The sequence below is a fragment of the Jaculus jaculus genome, chromosome 12 (genome assembly GCF_020740685.1).
Source record: "Jaculus jaculus isolate mJacJac1 chromosome 12, mJacJac1.mat.Y.cur, whole genome shotgun sequence".
Taxonomy (NCBI): Eukaryota; Metazoa; Chordata; class Mammalia; order Rodentia; family Dipodidae; genus Jaculus; species Jaculus jaculus.
Window position 1 is genome coordinate 90,007,870 of NC_059113.1, and position 19,520 is coordinate 90,027,389.

At 38.4% G+C, this 19,520-nt stretch overlaps 1 protein-coding gene across 10 annotated transcripts in view; it reads left to right on the forward strand.

Annotated features, from left to right (window-relative positions):
• The window catches only part of Il15 (interleukin 15), an 85,936-nt gene extending 66,774 nt beyond the window's left edge, over positions 1 to 19,162 (forward strand). For 8 of the 10 annotated variants that reach the window (XM_045131526.1, XM_045131521.1, XM_045131523.1 and 5 more), the window contains 8 exons: positions 5,296 to 5,383; positions 6,337 to 6,472; positions 6,823 to 6,932; positions 7,914 to 8,002; positions 9,392 to 9,476; positions 13,691 to 13,735; positions 15,779 to 15,916; positions 18,741 to 19,162. In XM_045131526.1, coding sequence (XP_044987461.1) covers positions 6,921 to 6,932; positions 7,914 to 8,002; positions 9,392 to 9,476; positions 13,691 to 13,735; positions 15,779 to 15,916; positions 18,741 to 18,848 — 477 coding nt within the window. In that variant the 5' untranslated portion in view covers positions 5,296 to 5,383; positions 6,337 to 6,472; positions 6,823 to 6,920 and the 3' untranslated portion in view covers positions 18,849 to 19,162. Of the gene's footprint in view, positions 1 to 5,295; positions 5,384 to 6,336; positions 6,473 to 6,781; positions 6,933 to 7,913; positions 8,003 to 9,391; positions 9,477 to 13,690; positions 13,736 to 15,778; positions 15,917 to 18,740 lie in introns of all 10 variants that reach the window. The other 2 variants (XM_045131525.1, XM_045131528.1) reach the window with 2 other exon arrangements.
• Positions 19,163 to 19,520: the final 358 nt, after the last annotated feature.

Below are 19,520 nucleotides of genomic sequence, written 5' to 3' on the forward strand. Positions count from 1 at the left end.
TAGAGGTTAACTAAAGAATAATTATTATTATTGACAATAATGTCAGTTAGAAGAAATATTGCTTACTGGACACTTTAGGTTTACAAAATTATTTCACAAATGCTATACCATTAAATCCTAACAATATCTTTATGGGAGAAATATATTACTCTTATGTTACAGTGAAGAGACAGAAGCTGTGAGAATTAAAACACATGCTTCAGATAAACACCAAAGATATAGTCAACATCATTTGACCTCCTAATCCCGTTAAGCATGGGAAGGGACATGGAAATTTTTTCACTAATTCTGTGGTTGAGAAGTGCAGGTTACTACAGAATAATTTGCATACGTATGAGTAATACAATGATGTCCCTCTCAAAGAGTTTAAAAGCAGGTCTTATACATGCTTGTGACAGGTACTAAAACTCTACTTCTTCCACAAAATAGGTTTCTATATTTTGGATCTTAAATGTCTCCCAAAGACCTATGTGTGAAAGGCTTGATTCACCAGGTTGTGCTAATGGAAGTAATGGGATAGTATTTATCTATTTTTGTGTTTGTTTATTTATTTATTTATTTATTTTTATTAGTTTTCTATTCAGCAAATACAGGCAGTTTGGTACCATTAGTAGGCTCATCCGTGCCCTACCCCTCCCCATTGGCCCCTCCTTGTTGAGGTATATGGGTTGTGCATTGTGGAGTTAGCCCACAGTTATTGGTACGATAAATGTCTCTGCATATCCTGACCTAACATGTGGCTCTGACATTCTTTCCACCCCCTCTTCCGCAAAATTTCCCTGAGCCATGTTGGGTTCATTTTTGGTCTGCTTCAGTGATGAGGTGTTGGGGGCTTCTGGGGCTCTGGCTCTCTGATTTGGTTGGCGTTGATTTTTCTCTGTGTTGGTCTCCTTCCCCCTTGTGCTGGTATCTGGTTCATCAGGCAAACAGCCCCCTTGCTTGTTTTGCCAATTTTCCTTAGTTTCAGCCAGGGCCCTTTTGAGGTATGATGGGGTGGCTCTCTCCTTAGGATCTGCATCTATCTGAAAAAGAGAAGCAGATTCTCCAATGGAGAGTAAGTTAGCTCCAGGACAAATGAAATAACCCTTCCTTTTCTTATATATAAAGAGTTTAATACGTGTAGGCCCTCTTTTTTAAAAAAATTATTTATTTATTTGAGAGCGACAGACACAGAGAGAAAGACAGATAGAGGGAGAGAGAGAATGGGCATGCCAGGGCTTCCAGCCTCTGCAAACGAACTCCAGATGCATGCGCCCCCTTTTGCATCTGGCTAACGTGGGACCTGGGGAACCGAGCCTCGAACCGGGGTCCTTAGGCTTCACAGGCAAGTGCTTAACTGCTAAGCCATCTCTCCAGCCCATGTGTAGGCCCTCTTGTAGCCCATCCAAACATAAGCCCTCTCTCAAATATTTATTTATTTTTTAAATAGAGTCTCATTCTACCCATAGCGATACTCTTACTTGGCCTCCTGAGTGTTGCAACTAAAGGTGTGTGCCATCATGCCTGGATCTCTTCATTTATTTTTAATTTCTTAGATTCACTTAGCAAACATATGTTGAAAACTTGTTATGAGATAAACATTTTTGTATGACCGTGGGCTCCATCAAGGATTAAGAACCTTCATTTTATGGGGAAAGATTCAACAAAGAAAACATATGTAAGTTAATTATATATTTCATTTTTTCATTTAGCTGTTAACTCATTTGGAGAGAGTGTGTATAGAAATAGGCACACCAAGATCTCTTGCTGCTACAAACATGCTCCAGTTGTATGCACTACTTTATGCATTTGGCTTTATGTAGGTAAATGGGAAATCGAATCTGGGATGGCAGACTTTGTAAGCAAGCACTTTAAATCTTGAGTCTTCTCCCTAGTCCCTAATTATACATTTTTAAAATAGTAACGAATGGAATATGAAAGGAAAAACACAGAACAAAGTAAGGACAGAGTTATAATTTTGAGAACACTGGGCATAGTATGGGCCAGCAAACAAGTAGGGAGAGCCAGTAGGAGGAAGCTCACAAGCATTACTACAGTTTTCTCAATAAATTAGGACAAAGTGTTATGAACAGAGAGTGATAGTGGAAGGTGGTTTCAGGAATTTGAGGAGGAAAGTGACCACATGAATTCACTAGTGAGGTGACTAGGGACTATGAACTGCTGAAAGTCAGGTAAACAATCATGGAGGGAGTGCAGGTTGGGCAGGGAATGAGGAAAATCAACAGAAAAGACTCAGAAATCACTGAAAAGTGAAAAGATAAACCAGCTCTCTTCTTTCATTAAATAATGGAAAACCCTTAAGTAGCTTCCGACTGACCAGAAAGGTAACAAACCAACAGCAATAAAATATCATTTGATATTTTCTCAGTCGTGACTGTCAGAGGATGTGAACCAGTAGCATGAGATTTGCTTAGCCTATTTCTCTCTAAAACACACAGCCTCATTCTCGGGCCATGCATATGCCCATCTCTCATGAGGTGTAAACAGCTGCAATGTAACCTTCTGCAAGTGGCACTAGACCTGAGTGGGCAAAGCAGGCCTTCCACGCGTGTTTTTGCCATCACATTCCACACAGTGCAGGTGAATAACTTCTGCTTCCAGCAGCATTTCCTATGTTAATCATGAATGTGAACGGCCAAAAAAGCAGAGCTTGGTTTTGCCTGTGGTGAGTGTTTGCACCCGAAGCCTGAGTCACTCTCACCTACAATAAAACCCTCGAACTTGACTGGAGGCAACTGGGTTTTTCCAGCATACCTGCCCTGCCCTTTTAAAAGCCTACTTAACTTTCTTTTACTTCAATGAAGCTCACTTAACCTTTTCTCTGTCTTCCTTTTGTTCTTTGTCTGGGAACGAGTGCTAACTTTAGTCTTATAAGCCATGCTTTCTTTTTTTAGTTCACTGATCACAGGTGATAAGATAGTGCATGACACTTCAGTGTTCATGCCACACTGTAACCTGCAAGTGATAGGCAGCCTGGAATAGTTAGAGGATTCAATGGGAACTGTTGCCTATCCAGCAAGTAGAAAGCAGAGAAGAGCAAGTGGTTTCAGAGTTTTTCTAAGGGAGTAACATAAAGATCTACCCGTGACATTCTGTTCTTTTTCACAGGTCTTCCTGGAGGACATGTTATTTGAATCACTATGAAGAATGGGTAACTTTGGGTTGGACAGATGGCTTAGCAGTTAAGACTCATGCCTGCGAAGCCTAGGGACCCAGATTCGATTCTCCAGGTCCCATGTAAATCAGATGCACATGGTGGCACATGCATCCGGAGTTTATTTGCAGTGACTGGAGGCCCTGGAGCACCCATTTTCTCTCTCCCTCTCTCTTCCTCCCTCTCTCCGTCTCTCTCTCTCTCTCTCTTCCCCCTCTCTGGCCATAATAAATAAATCAATAAAATAAAAATAAATTAAAAAAATAAATAAATAAAAATAAATAAAATTTTCTAACCAATAAACAAAAATGTGTGGGTAGCCATATGGTATGACTTAAATTCCTTTGGGTGTATCCTCAAAAGTTGTAGATCTGGATTAAGTTTTTAATTTTTTGGTTTAGTGAGTAACTGCCACATGGATTTCAGCAGTGTCAATGATATGCTAAACTCCCACCAGCAGCTGATGACTGTTTCCTATCCATACGCCCCAATCAGCATTTGTCGTTTGTTTTCTTAATTATACCCACTCTTAATAAGTGGAATCTTTCTTTTATTTTTTAAATATCATATTTAATATTTATTTGCAAGGGGAGAGAGAATGGGCATGACAGGGCCTCTAGCCACTGCAAATGAACTCCAGCTGCATGTGCCACTTTGTGCATGTGGTTTTATGTAGTGCAGGGAAATCAAACCCCGTGGGCCTAGTCTCTGCAGGCAAATGTCCTTACTACTGAGCCATCTTTCCAGCCCTCACCATAATTCTGATTTAGTTAATCTGAAGGCTAATGATATATAAGATTTCTTTCATACATTTATTACCCACTTTACTTCATTACTTGAGGCTATATTTAATTTGCCCAATTATTGATTGGGTTATTTGGTTTTTGTGGTGTCTAATTTGGAGGTTTCTTTATATATTCTAGACACTAATGCCACACCTAAAACAGACTTTCTTCTAGCATGTGATCTATCTCACTTGGTGGTTTCCTTTGTTGTGCAAAAGTTTAAGCATTCTCATTTATCTATTCTTTCTATTATTTTGAGCCTTGGGAGTCAGAAAGTCCTCTACTGTACCTATATCCTCTGGCAGATTCAGAGTCTTGGGTCTTACACTAACATTTTAACCCATTTGAACTGGCTATTATATATGATGAGAAATAGGGATTTCATTTTATTCATCTACATGTGGTGTCAACTTTTCCCAGAACCATTTGATGAACAGACTGTTTTTTCTCTGATATATGCTTTTGAATCTGTGGGAAATTAAGTGTTTATAGCTGTGTGGATTAAGGTTTTGCTCTTCTACTCCCCTGGTGTATGTATTTCTTTTGTGGCAGTACCATGCTGTTTTTGTTATAATGGCTGTATAAAATAATTTGCAATCAAATGTTCTGATATCTCCAGCATTATTCTTTTTTGCACAGGATCCCTCAGCTTATTTGATACCTTTACTCATGTGAATTTTAGGATTATTTTTCCTCTATTTCTATAAAGAATGTGATTGTGATTTTCATGGTGATAGTATATTCATTGCTTTCAGCAACGTAGCATTTTCTTTTTAGAAACATTATGTATTTATTTATTTATATGAGAGAGAATAACGAAAGGAGGGAAAGAGAATGGGGTGGAGAATGAGCAATCCAGGGCATCCAGCCACTGCAAACGGACTCCAGATGCATGTACCACTTTGTGCATCTGGCTTATGTGGGTCCTGGGGAGTCAAACCTGGGTGCTTTGGCTTTGCAGACAAGCACCTTAACTGCTAAGTCCTCTTTCCAGGCCTATGAAGCCATTTTTTAAATATACTTTTGTTCTTCTGATTCATAAGACTGGCAGTTATTTTGGCATCATCCCACATTTCTTTATTGTTTTAAAGTTTTCATTGTAGACATCGTTCGCCTCCATGGCTAAATTTATTCCTAAGAGAATGGAATTTTTCTCCTGATTTCTTTCTCAGCATGCTCCCACATTTGTGAATTCTAGGAAAGCTACTTGTCCACTGAACTGAGGGATGTGCAGGCTTACAAAACTGTGTGTAAATGCCAGATTCTTCACTCTCTGCTCAGCAAGCCATGTGAAAGTATTTTTCCAAGTTTCAATCAAAGCTGTAACCTGCTCCTTGTTTCCACTCTGGATTACAGGATCTGTATTTTGGTAGAAGCATCTGAAGACATTTCCTATTGCATTTCTTCATGATTGGCAACTGCAGTCTATTCTGGAGCATTCTGGGTAAAGTACTTACTCTTCTCCATATGTAGTAGGGTGTACTTAGATAAGGCAGAGAAAACTCCATTGGGATAACTGTTAGAAGAATCTAAGTGTGAAATCATGTTATTTAATAAAGTATTTTTCTAAGGCTTTATGGGAAAAATTTAAAAATTATATCATTGTTAGCATACTTACTCCCAAGTTAATAAGTGGCAGTTTTTGAACAATGTAGAATTTGGGATACAGCGATTAAAAACACAGGGAAGATTAGAGGCATTGGATAAAATTACAAAGAGAATCATGAACCTATAAGAAATTTGAAGAAGTAACATAATGTGGATAAATAGAATGAATATGAAATGAAATTATTTATGACAGAAACTTAACTTCTTTATGTAAACAAACTAATGAGTCACTTAGATGATATTTAATGGGGGAATTTAATTTTAATATATTATTGTGGAAAAAATCTCCAATCATGTAGCCTTATGCTGTATTGTTTAATGCATGGATAGATTTTTTTTCTAAAAGTTTGACTTTTGCAGCAACCATATATATGTATAATTCTGAAAACGATAATTTAGTTGCTCTAGCTAATGAAAATTGCATTGAGTATTGATACTGTGGTATGCCACAGATTTTAATCTATATATGAGATCAATTGATATGCTTTGTTTTTAAAAAGATAGCAGATTTATTATATCTTATATATATTTGGTTATGAATATTTTAATGAAATTGAGTTGAATGCAGGAATGTTATCATGACATTTTTCCGTACTGTCAAGTAGAAAAGAAAATAAATCTGGGTTATTTAGATCCTCAAACAATTTCTAAATTAATTACCTCAAAGACTGTGAGATGTCTATTCTAAGTAGCTACTGCTATGGTTCATTACATGATTAGTCAGCAGTTATATGATTCTAGGTATTTGATGCACCCGATTCTCACCAACACTGCTCTGAACTTTGACAGACCAGGAAGATAACAGGAGAAAAGGTGTCATTCTTTATAACCAGGCCAGCCTGCTCCCAAGTGCTGCCTGTCATGTCATTGCTGAGGAGCTGGAGCAGATGACCCGGATGCTGCTCTCCTTATCTCCAGCAGTATTGTGAGTGAATGTGATGCATATTCAGGAACTCATAGAGTACCCAACAAAAATATGTTTTTATATTTTATTTTACCTATTAGAGATAGAGGGGCAGAGAGAGAAAGAGTATGGGCACATCAAGGCCTCAAGCTGCAAATGCCTCCAGATACATGTGCCACCTTGTGCAACAGGCTTGCGTGGGCCCTGGAGAATCGAACCTGGGTTCGTAGGCTTTGCAGGCAAGCATCTTAGCTGCTAAGCCATTTCTCCACACCCCCCCCAAAAAAGTCTATTTTTAAATAAATATCAGTTCCCTTCCTTTCTTCCCAGCTTGCCCACTTATGCTCCTAATGGATCATCCTTTACCCCAGACTGTGTTCTAGGAGTTCCTCTCGATGGATGGCTGCTGGAGACCCTTCCAAATAGCAGCTCTTCTTCAATACTTAAGGATTTACCTGGGCATTAAGTAATGAGAATTTTGGTAAGGAAAAAGTAGATGAAAATAGCATATTGCTTTTCTTAAAAATATTTTTTTTCTCAGATACTTCATAATAAGTTATATGATTATCCTGCAAACATACTGGAAGATGTCACAGATGCCTGTTCATATGAGCATTTTCCTTATTTTGAAATAAGTAACATAGGTGCTTGAAAACAAGATTAACAATCTTGCTATGATCTGGATGTCATTGTAAATTAATCATTTCACTTATCACACTCTGTTTTGTTCTCCGGATGTGCCTCTATCCATGAATTGTGTAGTCTTTGAGAGCAGGGTCAGGGCATTATGCATCTTTGCAGTAGAAACTAAATGCAGTGCAGACCCTGAGTGGTGGAGGTGGCAGCTCAGTCTGCTTTCTGAAAATATAAAAGCTTTGGCAAAACAAAAGAGTCAGGCAAAAGTATCAAAACTGGGAACTTCTAAGATAAATTATCTTTCTACATTAGCAAGAAAAAAATGTACATAAGGGCTCTTATGAATGAAAACAGCATTTTGGTCAATTTTTTTCCAGTTTTTCTACATGATAATAGTATGTTTTTATTTTCATATAGATTCATGAAATTAACTTACAACTAGTATACTGATATTACATTGTGTTACTCATCTGTACTTTATAAAGCACCTGGGCCTACTAAAGAAGAGCAAAGTCTCAGAGGAATTCAGTGATAAAAGAAAAAGTCAAATGGAAGAATGAGTATTTGTATCAATCATTAATGTAAACTTTATTAATTTATCTTTGACCTATATCTGAAGAAACAGTATTGGAGAATTTTGTGCACAGGCACAGAATTGGAGATTAGGAAAAAAACAAAACAACACAGATAAGATAAATTATAGTTTTACTATTTCTGATAAATAACATTGATTGTGAAATAATGTTAACTTTACATTTCTGGACAATAAAATGTGATTTTACATGTTTTGAGCTGAAGGTATTTTTTTTTATCTTGCCTTTTTCAGAAATCATATATGAACAGTACTTCCATCCTGTGTTTACTTCTAAACAGTCATTTTTTAACCGAGGCTGGCATACAAGTCTTCATTTTGGGGTAATTTCTTCTGTACTCACAAATATAATCATGTAAATGGCCATAATGGGAGTGCCTTAATGTCTGTCCTATGAAAGTCACTGTGTGGGTGGGGTAGCTAGGAGACTATGGAGGTGGTTCATGGTGTGTGAGTAGCCTAGGTAGGAGACTATGGAGGTCTATTGTTTAGGAAGGATAGGCAGAACACTATGGAGGCCCACACTGTTTGGTGAAATAGATAGGGTTCTATGGAGGTCCACACTGTGTTGGTGGGGGAGGTGGGAGACTATGGAGGTCCACGCTGTGTTGGTGGGAGAGGTGGGAGACTATAAGATGATTAAGAGACTTGATGATAGCTACTCAGCATTTTCATATCCTGATGATATTTCTGATGAGTAATCCTTCATCCAAAAAAAAAAAATTAAGCTTCTTTCTATGAAACTAAAGCAGAAGGTATCCCATTTATCAACATCCTGCCTGGTTTATACAGACAAAATGTAGTTATTTAAGATGCATTTCTACTGTTTGTTATCTCTCTCTGACATGGAGCTTGTTTTCTTATGCCTATTATGTGTAAAATATTTGTTTCTTTATTCTGTCTTCTGTTAGCCTCATAAACAATAGTTTTCCATGCCTAGTAACATATTTCTTTACTTAGTTGGAACTAAATATGCACCAAAGGTACCCTATTTATTGCTAAAAAGACTGAATCCCAGCTTACCTTTCCTCTCTGGATGCCCTTGTGGTGAGGGTAAATCTGCTTATTTGATATTTGGGCTCTAATTGTCATACTTTGTACAAGAACTATCTGAGAATGACTGTGTTTCTGGAAATTCTAAGAATTACCCCACAGTCACTGATCAAGATAAGTGTCTTTGTCTGGATATTAAACTAAATTTGTTTCCAAAACGAATATATGCTGGTTCTTCCTTACTGAGGTAGTCTGCAGTGCATATGAAGAAAGCTCTTGTGTGCATAGCCTGAACACCATTACAGGAACATGGACTCTCAGAGTTGTCCTAAGAAAATAGTTACTGCTTAAGATTTTTCACCTACGGGGCTCTACTTAAAGAAAATAATAATCCATTCAAGAACAGTGACTGAGCACTACCACAGCTCAGACACTGTGTTTCCTTGTGACAAATTGTACCAGGTTACTTACAAAATGTACTACCAACTGGTTTTCCTCTGATCTTTGAGACTGGATAACCTTTGAGCTAGCTTGAAGCATCAGGTTGTATTCCATAGTTGACGTTTTAGTTCATCTATAAGGCTGTTGAATGTGCAGAGAAGGGATAATACTAACCTTTTCACTGGTCACAGTTTTAAAAAATCTTAAGTGCTTGTCTAGTGTTCAATAAGACAATATTATGCTTCCCCATATTGCTTGACTCTGTGGTTTTCTTTCAGCTGTATCAGTACAGGTCTGCCGAAAACAGAGGCCAACTGGAATGATGTAATAAGTGACCTGAAAACAATTGAATCTCTTATTCAAGTGAGTACCCTTTTCTCCACAGAAAAGAAGATATAATGAGCACGATCTCTCTCTCTCTCTCTCTCTCTCTCTCTCTCTCTCTCTCTCTCTCTCATTTTTATTGGCATTAATGAAATCTCTTTTGAAATAGTTATGTTTTGTGGAAATCTATGGACTTTGTAATGTCTCAGAAGAAAAGTTCCATATTGATTTCAGATTCTCATTATCTTTAAAATTTAATTTATAAGTGACCTTGCCTAAAGAGTTCTAGCTTTCATAGGTCAGATACTCCTTTCTCTATTTGGAGAAAACAGTTTACTCAGTGACATGTGGCAGTGGACCCAGAGTGGCTTTGACACTAACAAGAGATGTCTTTCCTATGGTTTAGAGATAGTTTTCTCCTGCCTACAGAAACCAGATGGCCTAACAGAACCAGCAGACAATAGAAAGCCGAAATCATACTTCAAATGATATCTTGGACAGGTGCACTTTGTCCCCAGAAGAAAAGTATTGATCCTTAATCTACATGCACCAAGCAAAAGCACATTAAATTTCATGATGCAAAAAATAAGAGGAAGGCTAGAGAGATGGCTCAGCACTTCAGAGTGTTTTCTGTGCAAGCATAATGGCCTGAAAGGGTCTGAGACCACTGAGTTCGAATCCCCAGAACCTATGTAAGTCGCTAGGCATGACCATACACATCTATAACCTCAGTCCTATGGAGGAGCAGGGACCAGGAACTTGATGGGGTTTATGAATTTGGCAAGCTACGTAATCACTGAGGAGATGGCATCTGAAGGGAAATAAATGGATGAGAAATAGAGAGGAACATGCAATATTCTCCTTTGACCTCAGTGCACACACAGTACACTGAATCTTCACACATAAGTGCAAACACCACACACATACACCATACAGACATGACATCCCCCCCACATAGATACACCCCCCATACATCTCATCTACTAGTATTGCTACACATATGCACACACACACACAGACACCATGCACATACCACATCCCAACTACTACTACTGCTACTCTCTCTCTCTCTCTCTCTCTCTCTCTCTCTCACACACACACACACACACACACACACTGAATAATAAGAAGTATTCACTAGGAGTGAAAGGTGAAACAGACAAATCTGCAATTATGGCTGAGGACACCTCCTCAATAAACATCAAAACTACTAGAAAAAAAAAAACAGAAAAGATAGAGAAAAAAAATGGCAGTATCAGCCAAAATTATTTAATTTAATACATAGAAGCCTTCTACCCTACAACAACAGAATGCACATTTAAGAAAGATATTGATGGAATAGTTCTCAAGACTAAATGCATCCTTCCTTGGCCAAAAAATCCACTTCCAAAAATTTGTCAGAACTTAATGCATATAATATTTTGAGATCATAATGGACTGGAAATCCAACTGAAAATTAAGAACAAGTACAATAGAGAAAATCCATAATCACTTGAAGTTTAAGCATACTTTTGAATAATCCATGTATCAAAGAGTAATTCTTAAGGGTCATGAAAAAAAAGAAGTAGAATAACATGTAAATTGAGCAACTCAAGTCATGTAATGAGCAGCTAAAGAAACACTGGATGGGAAATTTTAAAAATATCACATGAATACATTAGGAAAGAGGAAAATAATCAAATATCAAATCAGTAATCTAAGTTGCCTTTTAAAGAAATAAGAAAAATGCCAAAATGAACACAACATAAGTAGAAGGAAAGAAATAATATGCCTAAAGACCAAAACAAACAGAAATGAAATTTGGAAAACAATAGCAAAAATCAAGGAAACATAATGTACAGTTTGAGAAAAAAAAAAAACAAAACACAGCATTGACATATGTTTAGTAAGTGAGAAGAGAAAAGAAACAAATCATTAATATCAAGGATAAAACTGGCTGGTGTCCTCAGCAGAAGAGGAAGATAGAATAGAGCTGCCAACAGGGGAAGACTACCTGATGACATAAAAACAAGAGAGCCATCTGTACACCAAAGACAGTACTATCTCCCCAATTTGAATCTGTGGCCTCTAGAGGAAGTAGATCTATGTTATGCACTCCATCCAGTTTGTGGGAGTTTATTATGGCAGCCCTGGAAAAGTGGTTCAACACTTCATTCCAGATAGAATTTCTTGGCAGGGCAGAAAGAGAGGGCAACTTCTTTTACTTGATTAAAAAGAAATACACAGGGCTGGAGAGCTTGCTCAGTGGTTAAAGCATTTGCTTGCAAAGCCTAATGACCAGAGTTGGATTCCTCGGTACTCATGCAAAGCCAGATGAACAAAGTGGTGCATGCATCTGGAGTTCATTTACAGCAGCTGGAGGCTCAGGTTCTATTTCTTTCTCTCCTTGCAAATAAATAATTTTTTAAAGTGCACACACACATGAAAAAACCACCCAGAATGATTATACATAATGGGGAGCCAAAGACAGTTTTCCCCTGGGATTGGAAACAAAAGTTTAATCAAATCAGTAAAACAAGAAAAAAATATCAAATAATAAAAATTAATGTAAATAAAAAGCCTGCTTCTGGGTACAGAAATGGCTTAGAGGTTAAGACACTTGCTGGCAAAGCCAAAGGACCCAGGTTCAATTCCCTGTACTCATGGAAGGCAAGTGCACAAAGTCATACATGCATCTGGAGTTCGTTTGCAATGGCTAGAGGCCCTGGAATTCCCATTCTCTCTCTATGTCCTCCTCTCTCAATTAAATAAATAAATACTATTTTGTTTTAAAAAGCCTACATGTTGGAAAGAAGAATTATGAAGTATCCCAAGCTGTTTTTGGGGAAAAAGTATAAAAAATGAAAATACAACCTAATGCCCAGTGACTTAGCATTCTGTATTTACAGCAGTGTCCAAACTTAAGGAAGCAGAGGTGATGATTAAAACATGACGAAGTAAGTAAAGCACAAATAGATGAACAGCTGATGAGGCTGGCCAGGGAGGTGGAAAAGCTTGGTCACAAATGCATGGCTGATGGTACTTTAAAATGGCATGGCCAGTCTGTCAACTAGTTTGGCAGCTTTCTATACAAGAAACCTTGTTTTAGCCATAGGTTCCAACATATATTCTGGGACATATACCCCAGATAGGTAAAAACATATTTATACAAAATAAACACACACATTTCTCAGAGTTTTATTTATAATGGCACCTACATAGAAAACACTCAAATGTGCCTCAAAAGGCGAATACTTAAACTGTGGTATATTTTATCATGTTATATTATAGGACAATGAAAAGGAACACTTAAGTGATACTATCAACAATCTAATTGGAGGTCCAAAGTATTATACGCTATGATAAAAATAAGTCTTCAATTTTGGTACGTCCATATAATAGAATTATTTTGCTCATTTATTGTGTTATTAAGTAGAAAACTGTATGGACGCATCATGTGTTGGTACCATCACTTTCCTCCTCCCTGCCCCCATTCCACTGAGGGCTCTCCTCAGTAGGATTGCTGGTATTCCCCAGGGGCTTGTGGGATATGAGGTGTGAAAGCAGCAGTCAGTCATTGTGTGGGAGGAATGCCTCTGGATATTCCCTCCCTCCCTGTGGCTCTTACAATCATTCTGCCCCCTCTTCAGCAAAGTTTCCAATATTATTTATTTATTTCCAAGGAGAGAGAGAGAGGGAGAAGGAAAGAGAGACTATGAGTGTGGACATTCCAGGGCCTCTAGCCACTGCCAACAAACTCCAGATGTATGCACCACTTTGTGCATCTGGCTTTACGTGAGTACTTGGGCATCAAACCTGGGTCCTTAGGCTTTGCAGACAAGCACCTTTATCACTGAGCTCTCTCTCTAGCCTTACAATAGATTATTTTTTTATTTGTACAGCTCAAAATAGTATACACTGTGTCATTCAATTTCTCTTACATTCCCAAAATGACAAAGTCATAGGAATGGATGGCAGAATAGAGATTGCCAGTGGTTCACAGGACAGGTGAGAGAACGAGTGGAGAGGTAGAAAAGAGTGACAGAAGCTGTGTGGTGATCGGAATATTTTACATCTTAACTGCGGTGGTTGTTGACTGTGGAAGCTTGGGGAAAAGCATAAAGGATTGCTCTGTATTTACTCTTTCATTGCACAAATCTGCAATCATCACATAATAAAAATATGAGTATAAATATATAAATTTACTGTTTTAGTAACTTATGATTATACTTACAGCAATGTGTCATTCTTTGTATTATGTAATTTTTCCTCAGTCTATACATATGGATGCTACTTTATACACTGAAAGCAATGTTCATGTAAGTATGTGTTTTTTAAAGTTACAAGTTTCTAGTTATTAAATAATATTTTCATAACTCCACTGAAATAGAAATAATTATCAAAGCCAACTTATGGTGAGTTATCTTAATATTTGATTAGTAAATTTTTAAAATGAACACTGAGTTGGTGAACCTTGGGGCAGCAAGCTACTTAAATGCTCTTTTTGTAATGGTGCCAAATCAAAAATGTCAAAAAGTTCTTTAAATCAATGTCAAGCAAAATCTATCATACATTTTTTTTGTCATGCAGTTAGATCATGATGAGATTAGATGCTGGAATCTGGTTAGCTGATTCAATCTTGACATAGTCCCCCATATGGTGTACTATATCACCATCTCTAATCGCATTTCCTACAAATTACTTAAGGACTCTATGTTTCGTATTTTAGTGAGTTTCAGCATTGTAAGAAAAGCACTCTCCTTTTTATGAGAAGTAAAACTTAATCCATAGAACTCACTGCAATTTATAATGATGTGAGCTTGGTTCTCGAGTACATGTGTTGAAGGGCTAATGGGATTTTGCTCATGCCATTTTCTTCTTTCCCTCTCATTACCACTAAAACTCAGGATTGAAGCTCTAATTTCACTACATCAAAAGCAAACTCTACTGTGTGTTGAAAACAGTGTCCTCAATTAGAAACCCTCTAAAGAGGAAGGTTTGTCCCTGCTCATACTTTGTTGGCATTGCATAGAGGACAACACGAAGCTAGAAAAACAGGATGTCTGTCGATCACGGGAGGGAGGCTGGAGCATGAGGGACACCTCACTCCCTCCTCAGGCTCCAAAATGGTTTACGTTGTGTTTCCTTCTTCTAAGCAGACAGCAGTCAATGAACTCCCAAAAGCCATGGTCCTGAGGTAGTATTGCAGGTAGCTTTGCATTGAGACAAACATCCAACCCAAAGCAGCTTATGGGCAGGAAGGGTTAATTTCAGTCTGACAATCCAGGGAAAACACTCTACCAAATGAAAGAAGAAGCTGGCATCCTTTTTTAGATTCATAGCAAAGAGACACCACCCACGGCCAACAAACAGCCAAAGCTCAAACTAGCTCCTTATATACCTTAGAGATGGACTACAAGATCCCTACCCCCAGTGACACCTCCTCCAGCAGGGCTTTGAATTCTGGAGGTTCAAGTTGTAAGCTTAATAAAAAATACCTCAGTCTATGGGGGACATACATCCATGTTCAAACTGATGCACACCACACATGGCTTTCCTGCAAGATGATAATCTGGCAATTTATTAGCTGTGGAAATAATTTGAGATTGAAACTTAAATTTAGCCACATAGACTCAGGCATTTTCTACCAGTGCTACTTTAGAAGCCAGTAGACCTCTGCTTTATTATTTCTAATGTGACAAGACCAATCTTTCTGTCCTGAGCTCCGTCCACTTCCATTCAGTCCAGCAAGGACCCAGGCACTGGGTCAGGCATTGGAGACAAAATGTCAGGCATACTGTGTTTAAATCCCCACTCAATGTCTCCTTTCTTTTTAAGGATTCTGAAAAATAACTTGCAGGAAATGTATTTCTTGCTATGTTAAATGTCCCTTTCTAACTTGGACTATCTTCAATGAATAACCACTCTTTCTGCTTTGAATTTGTACTTACATTTCTTGGATTCCTCTCTGCCTCTGAAACTTTGGAACCAGCAGTGATAACATGACTACCAGATGCCAATGTTTAAAATGTCAAATAAAATCTAATCCTAAAGCTTCTTGCAAATGTTCTGTCAATACTGAGGTTTTCAGAACACAGGGGAAATATGCTCAGTGAGAAACTGGAGTCCATTACACCCATGTTTCCCATGTTTATCTTCTTTCTGCTGTACAATAGTACCAAATTCTTATTTTTTACTTGGTCTGTTTTGGTTTTGATTTCAAGCTGCTTCTTATGGAAAGTTTTTTTAAGGGCATTGCATACCTCATAACTGATCCATACTGATAATTTAAAAACCAAAATCACATCAATGTGAACATGAATAATGGCACAAAAGCATGTCTCTGTAACTCTTACTTTTAGCCCAGTTGCAAAGTAACCGCGATGAAGTGCTTTCTCCTGGAATTGCGAGTTATTTTACATGAGTCCGGTGACAACCACATTAACCAAACAGTGGAAAACCTGATCCTCATCGCAAATCACAGTTTATCTTCTAATGGGGTGAGTTAGCCAGGAGCATGACCAGCATCGTTGGACGGTTTTGGCCACCTCCTATGGGGCACTCAGGAGACAACTCAATTCCAGCGGAATGCCATCCAAGAGTGGCACTGTTACTGGCACACACACAACCCTAAACTGCTCCTTGATTTATTTAATAAACAGACACAGGCCAAGTAATGCCAGGCAGTGTGTTTTAGTGGCTGCAGTCGTATTGGAAAATCAGACATGCAGGTGCAGAGGATAGATATCAATCTAGTGAAGTGTTTAACATCAGTACAGTAGCTCACATTTATTGGGATATTGCTCTATGCCACATACTGCTCTTCATGCTTTGGATGGAGAAATCATTTAATCCTCAAAGTAAATCTTTGAATTAGTTCTCCTCATTTCTCTGACTCTTTCAGATGTAGTGATCTTTATTTACATTTGAACGCTGCAGAACTCGGGGCACAGAGAGTTTGAACTGCGTGTTCCAGTTGGGACAACTAGTAAAATGAGCTCTCACTTTTTTTCAATAATCTATCCATTTTTCTCCCGAAAAGTTAAATGCTGAAAAAAGATAATAATAAAAATGTTAAGAATTTGAATATCAAACTGGATGTGGCGATGCACACCTTTAATCTCAGCACTCATTTGTGAGTTTGAGGCCAGGCTGGGCTATAGTATAGTTCTCAAACAAGAACAACGAGAAAAGAATTTTAGTATAATTTGGAAGGTCCCAGGTAATATGCATAGAAAATAGTTCCAAGGGAGCAAATACTATTGACTCCCATGGTAGTCTGGAGATGGGCTTGGATGAATTTTACTGAAAGCCTAAAATAAAAAGAATCATGGTTTGCATGGTAAAACAATAGTGGATGAAGCAAGTTCTACACAAAGCAAGTCTTTATCAATAGAGAAAATCAGGTCAAATTAGTTCATTTAGTAAATACCTTTTGGTATTGGGCAAGATACAGTATGAAAAAACACACATGCTCTTAAGGAGGGAGGAAGCAATGTTTAGTCAACCAATAAGCAAATAAATATGACAGTTATTTAATATGTCCAGTGACAATAAGGAAGACTTGTGGAGAGGATGAGGTGCTCATTTAGAGACAGCTTGACTAATAAGCTGACATGGACATAATGTGAGGGAGAGCGCATTGAGGATACTCAGAGAGTATGATCAGGCTGACAGACTGAGACAAACTGACCTGGAGTGGGTTCCTCAGACACTTCGGCTTCCCATTTTCAAACACCAGGTTGTTTGGGGTGTTTGCATGTCACCTGCTCAGTGACATCACCTATTTACCTCTGTAGTCCCTTGTCCACACAACCGGTTCCCTAACTCTGTACATCAAACACACTGACACTATATATTTTACTTTTCAGGCATCATCTGTTCCCATGAGAATGTTGCACCAAAGCACAGGCATTTAAATGTTGGCGATCCTTAAAGTGTTTTTATTGCAACTCCCAGAACATGCACTTTTTACATTTGTTCATCAGTCAGTGTGTTTATGAAGTGAATCTATCCATGGTTTAAATACACCTGCACTATCTGATTGCCGTTGGTGAACAGTGCAACAGAAAACTCTTGACAATATCAATGCTGACTTCTTTAATGCTTACTTTGATGTCGCCATGGTGACAGTTTGGCATAAGTACTGGAGTGAATGGGCAGAACTGCACGGTCAGGAGACTTGGACATGAAAAATTTCAGTTGGCTGTCAACAGGGATGAGTCACTTGCTATCCTTGCCTTCATCTCTGACATGATCATTTTCAGGATGAACTAGGCAATGGTAAACAGAATGTGGCAGTGCCTGGCATACAGTGAGTGCTTGATAAACATTGGTGAATCTGAATTCGAAGTGCTTAATGGATACAAAATTTAATTTTGATTTTGCTGGCACAGCCTTTAGAGATAAGATGAACTCTAAAGTGTTTACTTATGATAGCTGCACTTGGGATATTCTAGTTCTCCACGAGGCTGGGTTTGAATTATGATGCTTGGTGTTGCTCATCTGAATGGTTGAGATCAACCAATAAGAGCTGGGTAGCTATTACTTATCAAGCCTTGGGCTTAATGCTAGGGAAACAAAAGTATATAGAGTCCTTAGACAATAGTAATATAAAAACAAGCCTGTAGTTCCATGGTATGTAATATTATAATACATGAGGTGCTATGCAAAAGTTTTAGAAAATAATTCTGGGATGTGGAAATGGGTCATTTAGCTGAGCCCCAGGAGCTCAGAAGTTTAGGGTATTTGTTTAAAAGAAAACACACACACACACACACACACACACACACACACACACACACACACATCTTGCACAATGTTAACTGTTAATGGCAACAGCTAACAAAGAGGCATGTCACAAAGAGAAAAAAAACAAAGGCAGGAAAACATCTCACAGCTGTGCTCCTCATGGAGCTAAAATGCAGGAGATTGCTCTGTGTCCCAAGGGCATGCCCTTCAAGGCAGCCAGGGGAAAGGTAGAGGAAATAGGCAAGGAATAGATCACTGTGGCTGGGGATCAGTCAGGGAGGCATGGGTCTTATGCTAGATGATAAGACCGTACTGAATACCTCTAACCAGGAAGAACATGGTAGAGGGGACATGCCTTGTGCTTTTTTACCTTAATCCATTATAGGAAAAATACCCTCCCTTGCCAGTGTCAAACCTCCCAATTCTCCTTTTGCATAGTTATCCCTAATTTAAAGTTAATCTGCCAGTTTTTGTCATGACTGAAGACCATGCCATACACTTCAAATAATGTGATGTGCTCAGGAAAGAAATGCACTCCACATGCCAATCTGATTTTTTCTTCTTATCTGGCAGAATATAACAGAAACTGGATGCAAGGAATGTGAGGAGCTAGAGGAAAAAAACATTAATGAATTTTTGCAGAGTTTTATACACATTGTGCAAATGTTCATCAACACTTGATTGTCGTGCCATCGATGCTCCGCTGTGTGTCAATTACCATCAACTGCCTTCCCCGCTGTTCAGAGGCAGCAGGTCAGTGCATTTCCAATGTGCTGCCAGACCAAGTCTGCCTAGCAAGAAGGAGAAGAGGAGTTTGTATCACATGCCCTCCTACAAATGAAGATAGTTAAATATCTTGAAGTTACCAGTCCCTATAAACTGTTCTCAGACTTTCATTTGTTCATTTACTTATTTTTAATTTATTGTTGCAATCGTACATATTTGTAATATATGTTAAAATGTTGAATAAAATCGTGTGCCGTTTTATCAATTGAGATGGCGTTGACGGGGTGTTCGTTTGAGAGTGAGAGTCCCATTATGTGGCAAGGGCAGGGCATGAGCAGAGCTGTGGGTCAGTGGTCTGCTCTGCTGGTTCTCCCTATTTGCGGAATCCCTCACTGCCTGCCTTTTCAGCAGCTCTGTTCAGTACAGAACTCAGGGGAAGCGCTGCCTACCAAGGCAAAAGGGGGGCCTAGTTCACTTTGCAATCCAATTATCAAAAACGGCATTATTGAGAACAAGTTAAGGTGCCATCTTAAGCACGGGTAATAATGATAAGGCTTCACTGAAGTGCGAAAGGAAGCTAAGAAAAGTAATGGTCGTGGTATTGCTGCTTCATGTTTTCCCAATCAG